The sequence below is a fragment of the Galeopterus variegatus genome, unplaced genomic scaffold (genome assembly GCF_000696425.1).
Source record: "Galeopterus variegatus unplaced genomic scaffold, G_variegatus-3.0.2 Scaffold297, whole genome shotgun sequence".
Classification (NCBI taxonomy): domain Eukaryota; kingdom Metazoa; phylum Chordata; class Mammalia; order Dermoptera; family Cynocephalidae; genus Galeopterus; species Galeopterus variegatus.
In genome coordinates, this window is record NW_007726408.1 from 542,583 (window position 1) to 559,972 (window position 17,390).

Here is a 17,390-nt window from a genome sequence, read left to right on the forward strand (position 1 = left end):
GGTATACCTGTACCCCAATGTTCATTGCAGCACTCTTTACAATAGCCAAGAGTTGGAATCAGCCCAAATGTCCATCATCGGATGAGTGGATACGGAAAATGTGGTATATATACACAATGGAATATTACTCAGCTATAAAAACGAATGAAATACTGCCATTTGCAACAACATGGATGGACCTTGAGAGAATAATATTGAGTGAAACGAGTCAGGCAGAGAAAAAGAAATACCACATGTTCTCACTCATTGGTGGGAGCTAAAAAATAAACAAATTAATTCACCCACATACACACACACACAAAAAAAACCGGGGTGGGGGAAGAAGATATAACAACTATACCTTTTTGAAGTTGTTACAACAAGCAAACGGAAAGGACATTCTTGGGGGGGAGGGGAGAGAGGGAGGAGGGAGGGAGGTGTCGGTGATGGGCCATAATAATCATATACATTGTATATTGACAAAATAAAAATTTAATGAAAAAATAAATAAATAAAAAAAAATAAATAAAAATTCCTTTGTCCACAGACAATATTAATGTTAAGACTATAGTTTTTAAAGAAGATTACTCATTTATTTAAGAAAAAGATGCCTCCCTTTGCCCAAGAAAGGTTTTCTAGAGCAGTAATTCTTAATATTTTTTTCCTCAGCAACACACCACACTCACATGGCTGTTATGAAGTTTGAAGTTCTCTCATTTGAGAATTGCTGGGCTAAAGGATGCATTTTATGACTGCTTCATTTATGTAAATACCTTTGACAAAAGAAATATTTTAGAATTTAGAAGGAATTCTTGATAGTAATAAAGCAAGGTTTTTGAAAAGCAGTATTACAGTAGTATTAAGCCCTTTCATCCTCTCCCCTCACAAGTGGAAAAGTCTTTAACAACCTGGAATAATAATGTCTAGATTAACACAGTCATCATGTACAGGCCCTAATGTACCATGCTCGGCTCACAAGCACGCATCTGTAGACAACCAATCCATCAAAACATCTCGGCACATTGATTGCCTTGGAGGATTTCAGAATGTATTGCCATAAATGCCAGACTGTGAAGGAATGATTGAACCACATGGGGTTGAATTTATCAATAGCAGCAGTTCATTCTTCCAAGCAGAACATGTGCCAAGCACCAGTTTGTAATCACAAACATCATCTGCTGCATATTGAAGAGGAAAACAGCATGGGTGTGCTCAGGATCTTAGTGGTAGTTTATAATTAATCACAACATTGTTTAGCAACTTGGACTGTACTCAAATGGCTTCACCCATGAGTTCTCAATAGCCAAATTTGCTCTAGTGTTTCTTTCTCCCTCCTTCCCTTTCTTTCTTCTTTTCTTCCTTGTATCCCTTAAGCAAATATGATACTGGACTAAAGCACAATGATAAAACCAGAGACAAAATCTGGACCACACACGTGACATGTTCTAGTATGGAGGTCATAATTTAGTATAGAAGAGATAGAAAAGAGATCAGCTACATAATCCACAAAACAAATTAGCCAGGAGTGAGAGCATAGGAAAGACCAGTTATCTAAAACTGGAAGAATAGAACTCTGAGCAGAAGGAACATTAAAAGAGACAGAGTTATAAAAATATGGGGCTTCCTTGGGTAAAACAGATTACCCCAAATAATTGAAGCATCGCCTATTGGAGGGGAAGATAAATCTTGAAAGAAAGCCTGGGGCAGGAGCATGCCCTCCATTAAATAAGGCTTGATGGGTCTGTTATCGGAGGTTTTGAGCAGGTAAGTGAAGTGATCAGCGGTGTGCTTGAGTAAACAGGATGGCAGCGATGAGGAGGGACTGGATTGAATCTTGTAGAGACTGGAGATGTAGAGGCCATATGAGGATTGTTATTGAATAGGTGGTATGTGCCAGCAGCTGATTATCTCTAATCCTCATGATGGGTAGTACTACTATGAAGTCCATTTTACTGAAGAGGAGATGGAAGCTTAAAGAGGTTGAATAACATGCTCAACATCTCAGTGGCTGAGTGGTGGACCTGGTATTTCAACACTGGTCTTTGTGAATCCTTTCCACTGCCGTGTGCCATCTCACTGAGAAAATGGGTGAGAGCCCAGCCTGGGCAGTGGAGAGGTGGAGAGGGAGATAGGGTGTGTGTGCAAAATGAGAAATCCTGACATTTTGTGGAGTTAGGCACACATACATTCACTCTCATTGAAATGACGACATATTAGATATGGGAAGTAGGAAGAGAAAATGAATAGTCAAAAGCCATGGTTCTTGAGTCACTCTGAAATTAGATAATGCAGGGTAAGGAACAAGTTTGGGGAGAAATGATGACTTCTGTTTAGGAAGTACTTGAGCTGGCATGTCTCTCCTGGTGCCTTAATCTCATAATTCTATACCTGTACCTCTGTGAGAGCACTGAAGCCATTGTTATGTAGCTTGTTTTATTTCTGTGGGTGACTCTCTCTTCACCCCAGTATTATGAGCTCAAGGGCAGGTCTCATGCTTCTGTACCTAGCACAGAGTAGGCTCACTGTAGGCACTTCAGGTATGAAAAGTGGGCTAGGGAATACTTGTCCACAGAGGCAGGAGGAAAGGCAGGGAAGAACAGTGGAAGTCCAAGGAGGAGGAGTGTTTAAAATAGATGTTGTGAGCTATGATTGGGAGCCAACTAGGGATGAGGGAAAGGCTCCCCTGGCAGCATGGAGGGCCTGATGCTCACAGACACACTGAATTTGTCATGTAACTGGTGTGGCTCATTTTTCTAATTATTCTCCAACAATGCTCAATTTCCTGGATGTAGGAATGAAAAGAAGGGTAGAGTGAAATGAACGTTTGAAATAGGTAAATCTGGAACTGAGGCTGGGTATAGTGGCAGGTGGGGCCATGAAAAAGACGAAGAAAGAGAAGCTGAGAGGTAGAAGTCATGATAAGCACAGAGTGTGTTTATTCCTGTGGCTTGAAAGTGCTTCAGTTTTGTGTTGTTACTCATACTGTTCATACGTTGTTGGTTTTCTATGCTAAGAAAAATCAGCTTCTTTTAGTACACATATAAAATTTCTTGACATTTCTGGCATGAGCAAGAAGTTGGCTCAAGTTGTAGCTTTACATGCTTATTAGTTTGGGACCTGGGGAAAGTAGTATCTAATCCTCTGTGCTTAATTTCCTCATTTCTAAGATGGGATAGCAAGACCTGCTCTTCCTTACTTTGTAGGACTCTTATGATGATTAAAAATGGTTCATACGGCATGAAGCACTACTGAAATGTTAGAAAGTCCATTGAGATTTGAATAAATGCTTAATATTCTTGGTGACTGATAAAATAATTAGTATTAAATTATTAATGCCCCCAAAAATGTGCTGTTTGGTAGCTAGACATCAGGATATGGAGCTTTCTTGATTGGGGTGGGGGCAAAAAGAACATCTTGAAGCGCTCCCTGATCTCTTGGTGTCACTGTGGCGGGCTCACCTCCTCTCTTCCTGAATCAGGCCTGCAGGCTGTGCAGACACCTCCTCCGGCTGCCCTCAGGAGAGGCTTGTGGTGTTGGAGACCTTGCTGTGTGTGATTGCAGCCCAAACATGGGGCCCTAAGCTGGGGAGAGGGGAGAGTGATATTTGAAGCTGAGCAGTGATTATCTTCTCCCAAGCAGGCTCCCGTTTTCTCCACAGAGGAGCTTTACTTACAAGAATTGAGTTGGTGAAGACTGTCAGCAGTAGGGAAGCTCCTACAGTCTGCATGTTGTAATTCATTAGTCATAAAGTGTTCTACTTTTTCTTACATTTCTTTAGCACATGGTAAAATCAATAAATAAGTAAAAAGAAAAGGAAGGATAAGAGCAAGGAAAACCTTGGAGAAATTGTAAGGGTTCTACATCCTTGGTAATTCTCATTCGGGAGTCCCACAGCAGACTTCATCAGTCCAGCTTAATTAAATATTGCTTCTAATTAGTAACCCCTTGCAACCTTTTTCAAGTGAAGGTCATGGTCTTTGACTGTCTGGATGTTTTCCTTACCATCCAGTTCACAACATTAGCCCTCCTGACACCTAGAGTCTCTTTCCTGGTGAAGTTTTGTTGACGTTGATTAGCAGCTCTGTTGAGGTATATTACATACAATAAAGGGCACACATTTAAAGCATGTAATTTGCTAAGTTTTCTCATATGTGAACACTGTGAAACTGTTGCCACAAACAAGAGAGTGCACATTTCTCTGCCTCCCAAAGACTTTCCTTGGTGCCCCTTTGTAATATTTCCCTCCACAGGCAGCCACTGACCTGTTTTGTCAAACATTTGGACTTTGATTTGGGGGGGGGGGGCAGGGGGGTATAGTTTTCAGCAAATCTAGAATTGTAATACCTTGTAGTATTGACTGCCCAGGATGTCTATTTCTTCTTCAGTGAGCTTTGGAAGATTCCATCTTTAGGGAATTTGTCTATTGCATTTTTGATGTTGAATTTAATGGTGTAAAAGTGTTTATGATACCTCCTTATTATTCTTTTAATATCTGTATTAACTTCACCTCTCTTATTCCTGATATTGGTTGTTTGTGTCTTGTTTTTTTCCTAATTAGTCTATGTATTACTTTCCTATGACTGCTGTAATGAGTTACCACAAAGGTAGTACCTTATAACAGTGGAAATTTATCCTCTCACAATCCTGGTGGCCACAAGTTCAAAGTCAGTTTCCCCGGTTGGAATCAAGGTGTTGGCAGGCCCAAGCTCCCTCCAGAGCCTCTGGGAGACAGCCTGTTCCTTGCTGTTTACAGCTCTGGTGGCAGCCAGCACTGGTGGCAGCCAGCACTGGTTGGCTCGTGACTGCATCAGTCCAGTCTCTGCATTTGCCTTCTTCCCGTCTGTCTCGAATTTTCCTGTGCCTCCTTCTTATAAGGACACATGTGATTACATTTAGGGGCAACCAGATAATCCAGCATAGTCTTCCTGTCTCAACTTCCTTAACTTGATTACATATATAAAGTCCTTTTTTGTCATCTAAGGTAATTTTGCAGGCACCAGGGATTAGGAAATGTTTTTCTTTTGAAGGAATGTTTTTCAGCCTACCACAATCTTGCTTGAAGCTTATTAATTCTATTGATTTTTTCAAAGAACCAGCTTTCTTTTTCATTGATTTTTCTCATCTGTCTTCCTCTTTTCTATTTCATCGATCTCCATTGTGATACTTTATTGTTATTTTTATCTTTTGCTTACTTTGGTTTTCATTTGTCTGTCTTTTTCTGGTTTCTTAAGATTGCAACTAAGGTTTTTGCTATAAATTTTCCTCTGTTCTATTTTATCGCCATTCCACAAATGTTTATATGCTGTGTTTTCATATTCTTTTGATTTCATAGTCTTTCTAAATTTTGTTTATTTCTTTGATCCGTAGAAACATGTTACTTAATTTTCAATTTGGGGGACATTTTCCCGTTATCTTTTAGTTATTGATTTCTATATTTTATTATGGTCAGACAACATTCTTTGTATGACTTGAATCTTTTTAATTTAATTGGGACTGATTTTAGAGCTCAGAATAGAATCTATCTTGGGTAAATATTCCAAGACATTAACCATACATTTGTTCTTTAAGAATGTGCATCTTGCTCTTATTTGGTTGAGTGTTGTTTAAATGTTAATTACCAGGTCAAGTTTGTTGATAGTATTGTTGAAGTCTTCCATATCCTTGCTGTTTTTCAACCTTCTTGTTCTATCAGTTATTGAGAAAGGGGTGATAAAATCTTAAGGTGTAATTGTGGGTTTTTCTAATTCCTCATGCAGTTGTGTCAGTTTTTGTTTCATACATTTTAAAACTCTTAATAGGTCCATAAACATTTACTATTGTTAGGCCCTCTTGATAAATTGATTCCTTTATCATTACAGATTATATTTCCCTACCTTTTTGCAGGTCTGGTAATTTTTTATTGTACACCAGACATTATAACTTTTATCTTATGGTGAGCTTTGTTCTGAGATGCTGTTCATTTATTTAGAAGCAGTTGGGTCTTGCTTTCAAGCTGTTTTAGATGATAGCCAGGCAGTGTTTAATCTAGGACGAAATTTACACCATTGCTAAAGTAAATCCCTTCTGAATACTCTTCCTTATGCTCCGGGTTCTTCACTTTGGTTGGTAGGAACGGGCGCTGTTCCCAGCCCTGTGTAAGATACTGGGATTGATTTCTCAAATCCTTTCCTGTGGTTCTTTCTGCTGCCTTGGGTAGTTCCTTCTCAAACATCTGCCAACGAGTACTCAACTGACTACTCAGTGAGAACTCTGAAGATCTCCAGGGTTCTCTTTCTATTTTAGTCTCAAGCTCCCCGGCATATCTTCTGAGCTGCATCTTTTCAACTTGAGGAGACCACCTCGAGTTTCATGCATTTTTGCATGGCTTTTTAGCTGTTTTATGTGGGAAGATAATGCTAGTAATTATTGCTCCATCTTAGCTGGAAGTGGAAGTCAAGAGCTGAGAAGTTCCTCCGAGTGTGATTAAAAATGCACTAGAACCCAGTCTGTATAAAATCCAAGCTCTTGACTACCATTTCCAGCTAAGATGGAATAATAATTATCAGCGTTACCTACCCACATGAAACGACTGAAAAGCCTTGCAAAAATCCTCGGGTAGCAGGGGTGAAAAAGACAGTCCCACAGGAATGGCTGCATTTGTGTGACTGATTTTTTCATCCCTGCTACCAGAGGCTCTGCCACACCTTGACAGCCTTGTGTAAGTTACTGAGCACTTAATAGTAGGAGGTGTTCAGAATGAAGGAAAAGCTGAACCCATTTTGGTTTCTTCAGTTTATTGACTTATTGTGTGCTATATTTTGGGTCCTTTATTTCTAATCTATGTTAGTTAGAGGTTTTAGTTTTTACTGTGTGGGAATTTTTGTATTTCAAAGGCACAAATGTTTAAAAGAAAATTAAGTGTGAAATATTTGTGTACACAAAATTTTTTAAATTACAAAAACAAAAGAAATGTAATAAGTAGAGTATGACATTTAAAATTTTCACTTATGGGGCCGGCCTGGTGGCGCACTGCTACAGTGCGCCATTTGGGAGCGCAGTGGCGCTCCCGCCAAGGGTTCGGATCCCACATACAGACCGGCCACTCACTGGCTGAGCGAGGTGCGGGCACAATGCCGAGGGTTGCGATCCCGTTGCCGGTCCCGGTCCGGTACGGGCGCGACACTGAGGGTTGCGATCCGTTGCCGGTCACGAAAAAAGACAAAAAGGAAAAAAAATAAAATAAAATAAAATTTTCACTTATGAACATTCAGCAAATTAATATACAGTCTTTGATTTTTTTTTCTTTTGCCTCATAGCTTCTGTGATATAAAGATTAATGGTGGTTTTCATTTGTTGAGTCAGTTTTACTGCCAAAAAAAGCTAGGTTTATGATTTTAATGAAAGGAAATTCTTTAATTTTGTTTATGCATAATCAGATGTGCAGCTGCTGCTGTGACCAAAATTTATCCATTAAAAAATATCCAGTCTAATAAAGGAGCTACCACTATTTATCTGTAACAGAAAATTCAGACCAAGGTAAAATACAAAATCCAAATTTTAAAAAAATACCTTAGGAAATAGGTATGTGATGTTTATGTGATAGTTTATCTCTTGATATTGAGGCAAGTCAAACTTTGATCCAAATTTGTCATAATTTTTTCTTGTATTTTTTCCTGCCATCCAAAATCAGTATTACCTTGCCTGTCCATCAACTCATGCAACAGTTTAATAGTGAAAATAGAAGCAGCTATCTAAAAAGTACGATAGATTTCTTGCAGGAGAAAAGGCCAGTTTCTCATCTGTGGTAGTTATTAAAAGCTGAGAAAGGGTTTTTGTTTGTTGTTTTGTTGTTATTTAAAAAAAATTTTTTCCATGGCACAGAAGGTAAATAATATATATATTTTTTCTTTGACCAGCAAGGGGATCGCAACCCTCGGCACGGTGTTGTCTGCACCACGCTCAGCCAGTGAGTGCACCGGCCATCCCTATATAGGATCTGAACCCGTGGCCTCGGCGCTACCAGCGCCGCACTCTCCCGAGTGAGCCACGGAGCTGGCCCGTAAATAATATTTTTTATTTGAACATTTTGATTTATGGAAAAAGGTAGATGTTTATAAGATGCCATGTGCATTCTGTATTTTGTGGCTTACTTACAGATATCTGTATTTGCAGATGAGTTTGCCCATCTTTCAGGCAACTGATCCAAATGTATTTCAACATTGTCACAGTAAAGCTCTCAAAATCTACCTATTTCACACAGCCTCGCTGATATATTAGGTTTTAATACTGCTTTGCTTGACTCTAAGGCAATCTGACATTTATAAAACTCAGCCTGCTTTCTAAATGGGTTGTCACTGTGTTTAGCTTTGAATGGCTATCAGTTCTTCTCTAAGTTAATGTGTCCTTTCTTGCCATTTAGACATAAAATCATTTACAGTAAATCAAATTTTATGATTACAATCTCACCCGTGTAGAGATAGGATATTCTCACCCGAATAATGTTCAGTTCTAATTAATGCCCTGGCTTGACATCCCATATTAACTTTTATTGCTGAGACAACAGTATATCCTATTGCATTTCTGTGAACTGGCATATTAGATTTCCAAAGGATTCCTAAGATAGTGAGAGTTCCTTGGATTTTAATTTATTGGCTTGGTTTAGGGTTCGCTAAAAAAACTTGGCCTCTAGGAAAAATGCTTCTAAGCATTCAGCATCTTGGTTATCGCAGGCCACCTCGTCTAACAGCAGGAATACCACAGGTCCTGGGATTCAACTCTGGCCCCATAAGGAACAACCATATAGAATGCCTCCTAAAGCTAAGGTGACACTATAACTGGAACACTTCTGAGAATAGAGAGGACACGTTTAGTAATTATGCCCAGACAACAGGCATCAATAAGGTTAGTCAACCTTTCTTAAGGCCTCAGTGGTTTAGATCTACAGTGTTACAGAATCTAGAGTTCTGACATAAGGAGCAAGGGATTTGTGCCATTTTGAAAGCCCATTTGTTTTTAAATGATCACTGAATGCCCCTTAGGGAACTATTAAAATTTAGGAATATGCATATGTATATATATATATACACTTTATCCAGTAAACATTAATTTTTTTCTTTTATTGCCTTTTTGGTAACTTTTATTAATAATATCCATTGTATTTGTAATCAAGTCTGATATGCCTGAATTCTTTAACTTTAATCAAATAGATCGGAGTGAATTTTGTTCCTTGTTTAATTGTTTTTAATAAATGCTATTCTTTTGGTTGATTAAAGCAGTTTGCCAGTGACTGTGTAAGTAGCCCACATTGATGAATTTTAAATAATACTTAATTGCCAAGAAAGTGGAAGAACAAAGAGAGTGATTAATAAATTCAGCTTGTAGGGATTTAAGGAAGAATAATTTCTGACAGTTTCAGTTATGTAGGTCTTCCTAGTACCAATAAATTACTTTAACTTGAATTCTCTCTTGTTGATTTTACAGTTCGAACTAAAAAATATACTGTCTATTTTATAAATAATATATTGTACCCAGATTTCTATAAAAGTACATTTGTTCTATTTAAAGATGACCAGTCAGTCATATTGATTTCACAGACATTTGGGAAAATTTATCCTAGTGGGAATAATTACTATCAGAGCTAAAAATAATAGATGTGTCCTTTTTTTTTTCTTTCTTTTTTAAAAAAGCTGGACCTGTGATCTGCAGAATGCTGAGTTATCCCCCAACTCGCCGAGCTTTAATTGTGGGTTGTGGCCTACAAATGTTCCAACAGCTCTCAGGCATTAACACCATCATGTATGTATTTTTTTCTGGCTTTTTACTGAAAAGACTGTAATGGCATTATTTTACATGGAAAAAAGAATAGGACTCTTGTTGGTTTGTTACTAATAAATATATAGGATTCTCCTTCGGGAGATACGATATTATTTTTTTAATCCTATAATTTGTGACTATAAAGAGGTGATTTGTCTGTTATTTTGTTAGCTGTATTTGATTTAATATAATTTCTCTTTTGTGCCATCTGGTACTTTCTTATATTCTGAGCTTAGATATCATTTTCATAGACCATTTCTTGATGGTGGTTAGAAACTAAAACAAAAAGAAGTCACCTGGCATTGTCAGAAATTATGGGCACACATATAACTACCTCATTGCCTTTTGGGGCAGTTCATTACAATGCAATGTGATAAGGACATGAATAGAAGTATGTGTATTACATCAGAGTACAGAAGAGGGGAGAGGAGGGGAGGAGAGAGAATTTCTATTTTCTAGTTTTCAGAGTAATCCCCAAAGTTGTATGTGTCTTGAAGGTGGAGTGGGATGAACAGTAGGGCTCTGCTGTGTTTGATTCATCTGCTATTTAACCCATTTTTGAGGGTCTGTTTTGTACTAGCCACACAGCAGTAACTAGTGTGGACTTGGTTCCCGGCTTCACAGATATACAAGTACAGGCCGGTGGAGGAAACACACATTAAATAAACGCACAGTTAAATGCACAGTTTCAAATTGTGATGCAGAATTGTTCCAGTTTTCCACAGAGCAGACTTAAGATTCTAAATAATAGAATGCAGTTATAGAAGTCCATGAATTTTCTTAAGAAACGGATCATTGGTTGAAAAGCTGCTGAATCTTAGAAGTTCCCCCTCCCCCAACCTAGTGGTTAAAATTATTAATTAAAAAACATAAATTATGTGAAATTAAATTTTCCCAGGTAAATCATTTGTGTTTGGGACTCTTGATAGTTTCCGTTAAAATTACTTGGGATATGATGAATTATTTAGTAATAATTTGGGAGGAATGAATTGGTTAAAATAATTTTTTAAAATAAGGATTAGAACCCAGTGACCCATTAGATTAAATCAGGATTTGTTAAGAAACTCAACTTCCAGTACATCTACACTCTTTGTGGATTTGACATTAATCATAATCCCTGTTAGACCGTGCCTTCCTAGGCTACATTTTTAATATTTTGTCCTCTCTTCCTCCAGCATTTACTTTCATTTCCTCACCTTTATTAACTCTATTAAGGCCCATCTGCTGTAGTGCCTAGCATTTTTGTTTTCTGGGTTTGGCACATGATGACTCTGGTCCAAGATGTGTCCACCTTCCCTAGTGTGGTGATGGTACAGTATTGCAACAAGGCCAGAACCAACCTTTCAAATAATGCAACGCACTAGTAACCCTATGTGAATATTCTAGTTGACTAACCTAATAAGTGTTCTGTTTCTGAAAAAAATATTTTTGTGTGTGTTCTACACTTTTCTAGGTATTTAAACTTGACAAGTTTAATATTTTTTGTTCTTTTTTATGTTCCTTTAAAACAGGGATCACAAACAGAGCCAACTCTAATTGATGGTCAGTGGCTGAGGCCAGTATGTTCCTAGTTGAAATGACTGTCATAATTCATTTGTGATATCTAGTGTAAATTGTACTGATTGAGGCTTTCAGATTTTAATAAAACGTTCATTTCTCCAAGTCCTCAGTCTTTTCATGGAGATCAAGTGATATTGGGTCCTGATATTCCCTAGTATTTGTGACGATCATTAATGTACTTTTCCTAACACAGTTATATATGGGATTGGTAGTGTTGTCAGAGATTTTGCTTGCATTTGAGAATTAACTGGAAAATAGAAAGAATAAAATTAGGTAAATGATGGTTGAACGCAGACATATGTTTCTACATGATGCAAAACAGCTCCCTGAAAAAAATTAATATGATGTTAATATATAGAGGTTAAAGGTTTAGACAGTTTAATAATATGATACCTATGCTAAGTGTCTGTTGTTTATTCACAGTACATAATTTCAGACATTCATTTTAAGCTCATTAAACTTAAGGTAAATCAATGTCATTCCGATAGACTACACTGATGTTTATTATTTAGATGGAAGATGACTAATCTGGGACTCTCATGTAATATATTTCTTCTTGCTCTTTCTAGTCTATGTGTTCACATATGTATATTTTTCAGTTATTTTCAACATTCAATAAACACTATCATAGATTTTGTTTCTAACTTAAAATAATCTCTTAATTAGAGTAATTTATTTTTTGTGGTTTTTAGTAGAAAATATTAATTACATATTTTTCTTATTTAAAAGCAGTACTTGGTTAACCATGAATTCCTTTTTTGTGTACATTTCATTATATATAACACATCTGTTAATGCATATAAAGTTTTACTCTTATTCTTTCTTTCCAGCTTCTTACCTTTTAAGTGGGAATAAAGTAGGCAGTCCTCTCTGCATTCTAACCCAATGCTAATAATGTGTAGAAGATGAAATGTTTTTACAGATTCCATCTTTCACCTCAAAGTCCGTGTGAACTGAAATATGGGGTATTTTGGGTTTTGTTTCTTACTGAGAAAAGTTTATAGAAAGATCATATGAAAAAATTTGAAAGCTAAAGCATCCTTACAGTTGCATTATATAATCCTACTAGGTTTAGCTTTCTCTCTTCTCCCTCAAAAAATTCTTTATTCCTGTCTCCTTGACCTATTTAATACCCTATCTCAGTCAAGGAAATAGATTTTCTTCTTGAAATATTTCATTTTATCATCCTCTACAATACACACAAACACAAACACACACACACACACACACACACACGCACATCTGAATATCTTTTATTCGTATGATAACTTATGTTTCTTTGTATCCTAACCCATACCTTCTCATCCTGTACCCTACCGAACAGAGGACTTGTAAGTTCTTAAAAACATTACATACTTCAGAAATTACATTTAACTTTTAGAAGAGGCAATTTTTTCATATGACAGTGACCACTCAATAATTTCAAGCATGCAGTTGAATAGATTATTCCTCTATTCACAGGAGAGAAAGGATCAAGCAAACGAAGTACTAGCTTTTCTAATATAAGTGTCTGTATTATTGTACTATATCTAACAGACCAATAAAATATTTCCATGTGTCAAAATAAGGGGAAAGAAGTGATAGAGGAAGATGATGGTGATTAATGTAAAGAAAGAAATTTTTACTGTGATCTATTCTAAACTTTAGCTGTAATATCAATGATGTTCCATCTAAGAAATTTAATCTGAGTACTTATAAAATGGACCTTTCCACATTATCATTTCCACAACCAAAATACATGTGTTTGTGGGGGGTGGGTGGAGAGGGGAGAAAGAGTATAGATAGGTAGGTAGGTATATAGAAAACATCAGGTTCTTTGTGGGTTTGATAGCATTCTTATTTTGGGAACTTATAATAAGCTATATTTTGGTATATTCTGACATATAGATAATTAATCCATCTCGGACAGATGGAAGGTATCAGATTTTTACCTGAGAAGACCAAGTGGCTAAATGACTCACTTTAAAGTTACACAGAAAATTAGTAGTAAAGAGGAAAAGGAAATCCAGAGTCTTAAGCTCTTGAGTCTGCTTCAGGTAAAGAGGCTCGTGGGGAAATAAACTTCTTTTGGACACAGTCTTCTACTTTTAAGCTACTCTTTTTTTGGAGTAATGCTCCCAGCTTGACTTCCTCCTCTTAGTCTTCCCTTTTTCTACTAATTCAAAGTAAGGCAGTGTCATATGAGCAGATCATTCTTGCTTCCATATGATTTACCTTAATTTCCAGGAGATCACTTCTTTCATTGTATGTACAAGAGATAATGTTTGCCTTTAGCACAGTGGCCTTACTGGGACATATTTTTGGCCAGCTGTCAAAAAAAAACTAGTAATAATAATATTAGTAATGATCATTTTGGGGGCATTAAATACACGTATTAAGTCACTTAAATATTAACAGAAGAAGGGAAAAGTAGGGCAAAACAGTTTTGAGCCCCTCTAATGGTGTATTATTTCTATTACAATAACAAACATTTTTTACTGCTTTACATATACAACAGTACAAAATGTTTTCATAAACAGTATCTCTTTTGGTCTTCATAAACATCCTGACAGGTAGGCAGGGCAGTTCTGTTTCTTCTCTAGCTAAGAAAGCTAGGGCTTAACAAATTAAGTGACTATAGAGCTTCGTGTGGAGCCTGCTTTTCTGACTCTAGATCACATGGGCTACCCTTTAATCCTAGAACACCTAGAATGCCCAGAGCTGGCTATTTAAAAATTGTTTGGGGGTGAGATAAGGTAGGTAATCAAAGTTGGTGAAATTCAGTACCATCCACAGATAAAAATCTAAAATGACTGTTTGTATGCTAATAAAATTGCATCCATTTCAAGAATCATAAGACTCATCAGATTCTTAAATTATCTAGTGCTCAGTTAAGGCATTTGCTTTATTCTCTGATGTAGAGTTTCTGGATAAGCCAGCTTGATGGATGAGTGAGTCAATTATATTTGTTAATTATATTTAATTAATTTAATTTTGTAAGTGCAGTATTTCTGGATCTGTTCCATTCTCGGATTTTATCCTCAACAAGCTCTCCTAGTATAAAAAAATTACTATGCAGTCAGGAAACATGGCACAAGCAGGCATGGCCAGATGGTGGCAAATGTAGAGAAAAATAAAGATGATGGGAAAGAAGGGTTTGTACAATCTCAGGTTGTAAACCTGAACCAGGGATAATGTTTTTTGTCTCTCTGAGATCTTCAACAAGCAGGATATGAATGGATCAAAGCGGCTGCTCACTGAAGTGAGTCTTCCCCTCTCTCTGCCTCCTTTTTAGACTGTAAACATAGTCCAAAAAGCTATTGAAAGATAAAATGCAAATATCATTGAAATATTTAAAAATGAGTATATTTGTACTGATTTGTGTTCACTGGATAAAAATTGAGTAGATGGGAAAATGTTAGGATTCATGTTTCACTCTTTTGAAAGATGAGTGTAATTTGATGAGAATAATATTAACCAAGGAAGCAGGAGAATTAGTTTCAAGACCTGTCTGAACCAGGGGACTTAGGGTATGCCAGTTAATTACCTTCGGTCTAATTACCTATAAAGTGAAGTAGATGGACTTTTAATGCCCATTTGAATGAGGAAAAATGGAATTTCAAGTAGAGTAGAAGCTATAACATTTCAAATAGTAAAAATTTAACCCTTTATTGGATGAAAAATTATCTGACTGTAGGAAGTCAATTTTGGTCTAAAAGAAAAATGTGTTTCATTCAACATAATTTTTGGAAGATTTATTGATGTCTCCTACATGCTGATCATTGCCCTATATGCTTAGCTTCTTATATGTTATGACCATATTCTTAATTCCCAAGCATGTCTTTGAAGAAAGACAATCTTGATTATGATTGATAATGCCTCTGTACCCTGAGATGTGTAGCAGTCCTGTCACCTGATACTTTAGAACTTTCCTTGGCTTCCATGATGTTGTAAGGGTAGGCTGAAACCCTATGAACTTCACTGGCCTCTCAACTCCATTGTGCGCATGGTTTATAAGGGAAAGGATGCACTTTCTACCTCTGAAGTCTAAAACCGTTTTTGGTGGCAGATAGGTCACTATCCTAGCTTACAACATAAAGCATTCTCATAAGGTTAAGCTCTGAACAGAATGGCTTTATAGTGAAGCATTGAAATGTACCTAATCTCTTTCCATTTCCCTGTGTGCATTTTGCATACCTGTGTTTGTTTAGGTTCCCTGAAAAGCAGACCCTAAGACAAGGACTTGGGTGCAGATATTTTTGGAGTGATACCAAGAAGCATGAATAAGGGAGTAGGGAAAGGAGGATAGGGGAGGGAGAAAGGGCAGTTAAGGGTGCATTGGGAAGCAGGTTAGCTCAGTAAGCAGCTGGAGCTCAATCCTGCTGAGTTCTCTCTGAGGAGGAATAGTGTAGACTGTGCCTCAGAATTACTCCAGAGGTATTTATCCACAGCCCCCAGTCCCACAACTTGAGCGTTGCCTCTGTGAATGTTAAATGCACTTCTTTCAGGCTTCCCTGAACAATCTCTCATGGTGCCAGATCTCTCATGTACAGAAGTAGGGACACAAAGGAGTTGAGCTAGAAACTGTCAGATTCTATAGTGAGCTTTCATGATAGCTGCAGGGCAATTTAGAGAGGGGCCAAGAGCATATGAGATAGGGCATCAAGAACATCTGTTAAAAATCCTGTGTCTTCAAATATGTGTAAAAAAAATAATTTAGTACAATATGGATGTGAACTTTCTTAGTACCTTTCATGGTTATAGCAAATTCATTTTTAGTGAGAAAAGGTCAGTGATCCCTGACTAACCATATGGAATATAAGCAGTAAAAATGGGAGATTCACGATTAGAAATGGTGAGAATATATTTTCTTCAGTATTACAATTTTTTTCTTTGTATAATTCGCAAATAACTTTTTCTTGTTACAGGAATCTTAAAAATGCATCTGTTAAAATATTCTTTTATTTATGCCTTCGCGTAACATATACTATATCGTTGCTATAGATTCAAAGATCTGTAAGCTATAATTGTTGTCATTGAGAAGTCTGTATTCTACCTATGGAAATAGACACACAAAGCATCACAATGCAGCATTATAAAAGTCAAATTAATATGCTGTAAGAACACAGGAAAATGAGTGATTAATTCTACCTAGGAAATAAAGGGGACACATACAAATGATTTTTGTTGTATTAAAAAAAAAAAAAACCTTTTTAAATGAAGTTGTTTCGTGTGCAGAAACATGGTCTCAAATACTCATACAACCTTTGGTTTTAGATCTGGATTTGAATCCTAACCCACTTTGCTTGCTAGCTGTGTAGACTCCACAAGTTACTTCTCAGGGTCTCAGTGATATGAAAATCAGGAATAATGATATCCCCTGAGGTGCCTGTGGTGATTAAATGAGATAACATGTATGGATCAGGCCCATGGGAGGAACTAAGTCCATGTTCATTTCCCTTCTACTCACTGCATATTGAAGTTTGTATTGGGTGAAGAAAATGTGGTATGTACAACGAGATACTACTCAGTCATAAAAGAGAATGGAATCCTGCCATTTGTGGTAACATGGATGAGCCTGAAAGACATTAAGTGAAATAAGTCAGGCACAAAAAAAGATAGATAAAAACCACATGTTCTCACTCATGTGGGAGCTAAAAAAGTTGAGCTAGAAGCAGAGAGTGGAATTGTGGTGACTAGAGGCTGGGAAGGGGAAGGGGGGAGGATAGGGGGAGGTTGGTTAAAAGATACAAAATTACAGCTAGACAGGACAAATAAGTTCTAGTAGTGTACAGTAGAGCTGTGTGCATCTATAAATAACAATAATTTATTGTATATTCTCAAATGGCTAGAGGAGAGGAGCTTAAATGTTCTTATCACAAAGAAATGATAAATTTTTGTGATGATGAATATGCTAATTACCATGATTTGATCACACATTATATACATGTATTGAAGTATAACTCTGTACGCCATAAATATGTACATTCAATATGTGTCCATTTAAAAATAAATTAATTTTAAAAAATTCCCAGAAATTTGTGGAGAGCAGAAACATTTCCCAGTTAACCTACCTTCTT

The 17,390-nt window shown here is 36.9% G+C and overlaps 1 protein-coding gene across 1 annotated transcript in view; it reads left to right on the forward strand.

Annotated features, from left to right (window-relative positions):
* Window positions 1–17,390, forward strand: part of SLC2A13 (solute carrier family 2 (facilitated glucose transporter), member 13) — a gene marked incomplete at its 5' end in the record, with an annotated part of 319,608 nt that overhangs the window by 125,755 nt on the left and 176,463 nt on the right. Inside the window, one exon of the mRNA XM_008567144.1 lies at window positions 9,645–9,753. Coding sequence (XP_008565366.1) covers window positions 9,645–9,753 — 109 coding nt within the window. The remainder of the gene's footprint in view (window positions 1–9,644; window positions 9,754–17,390) is intronic.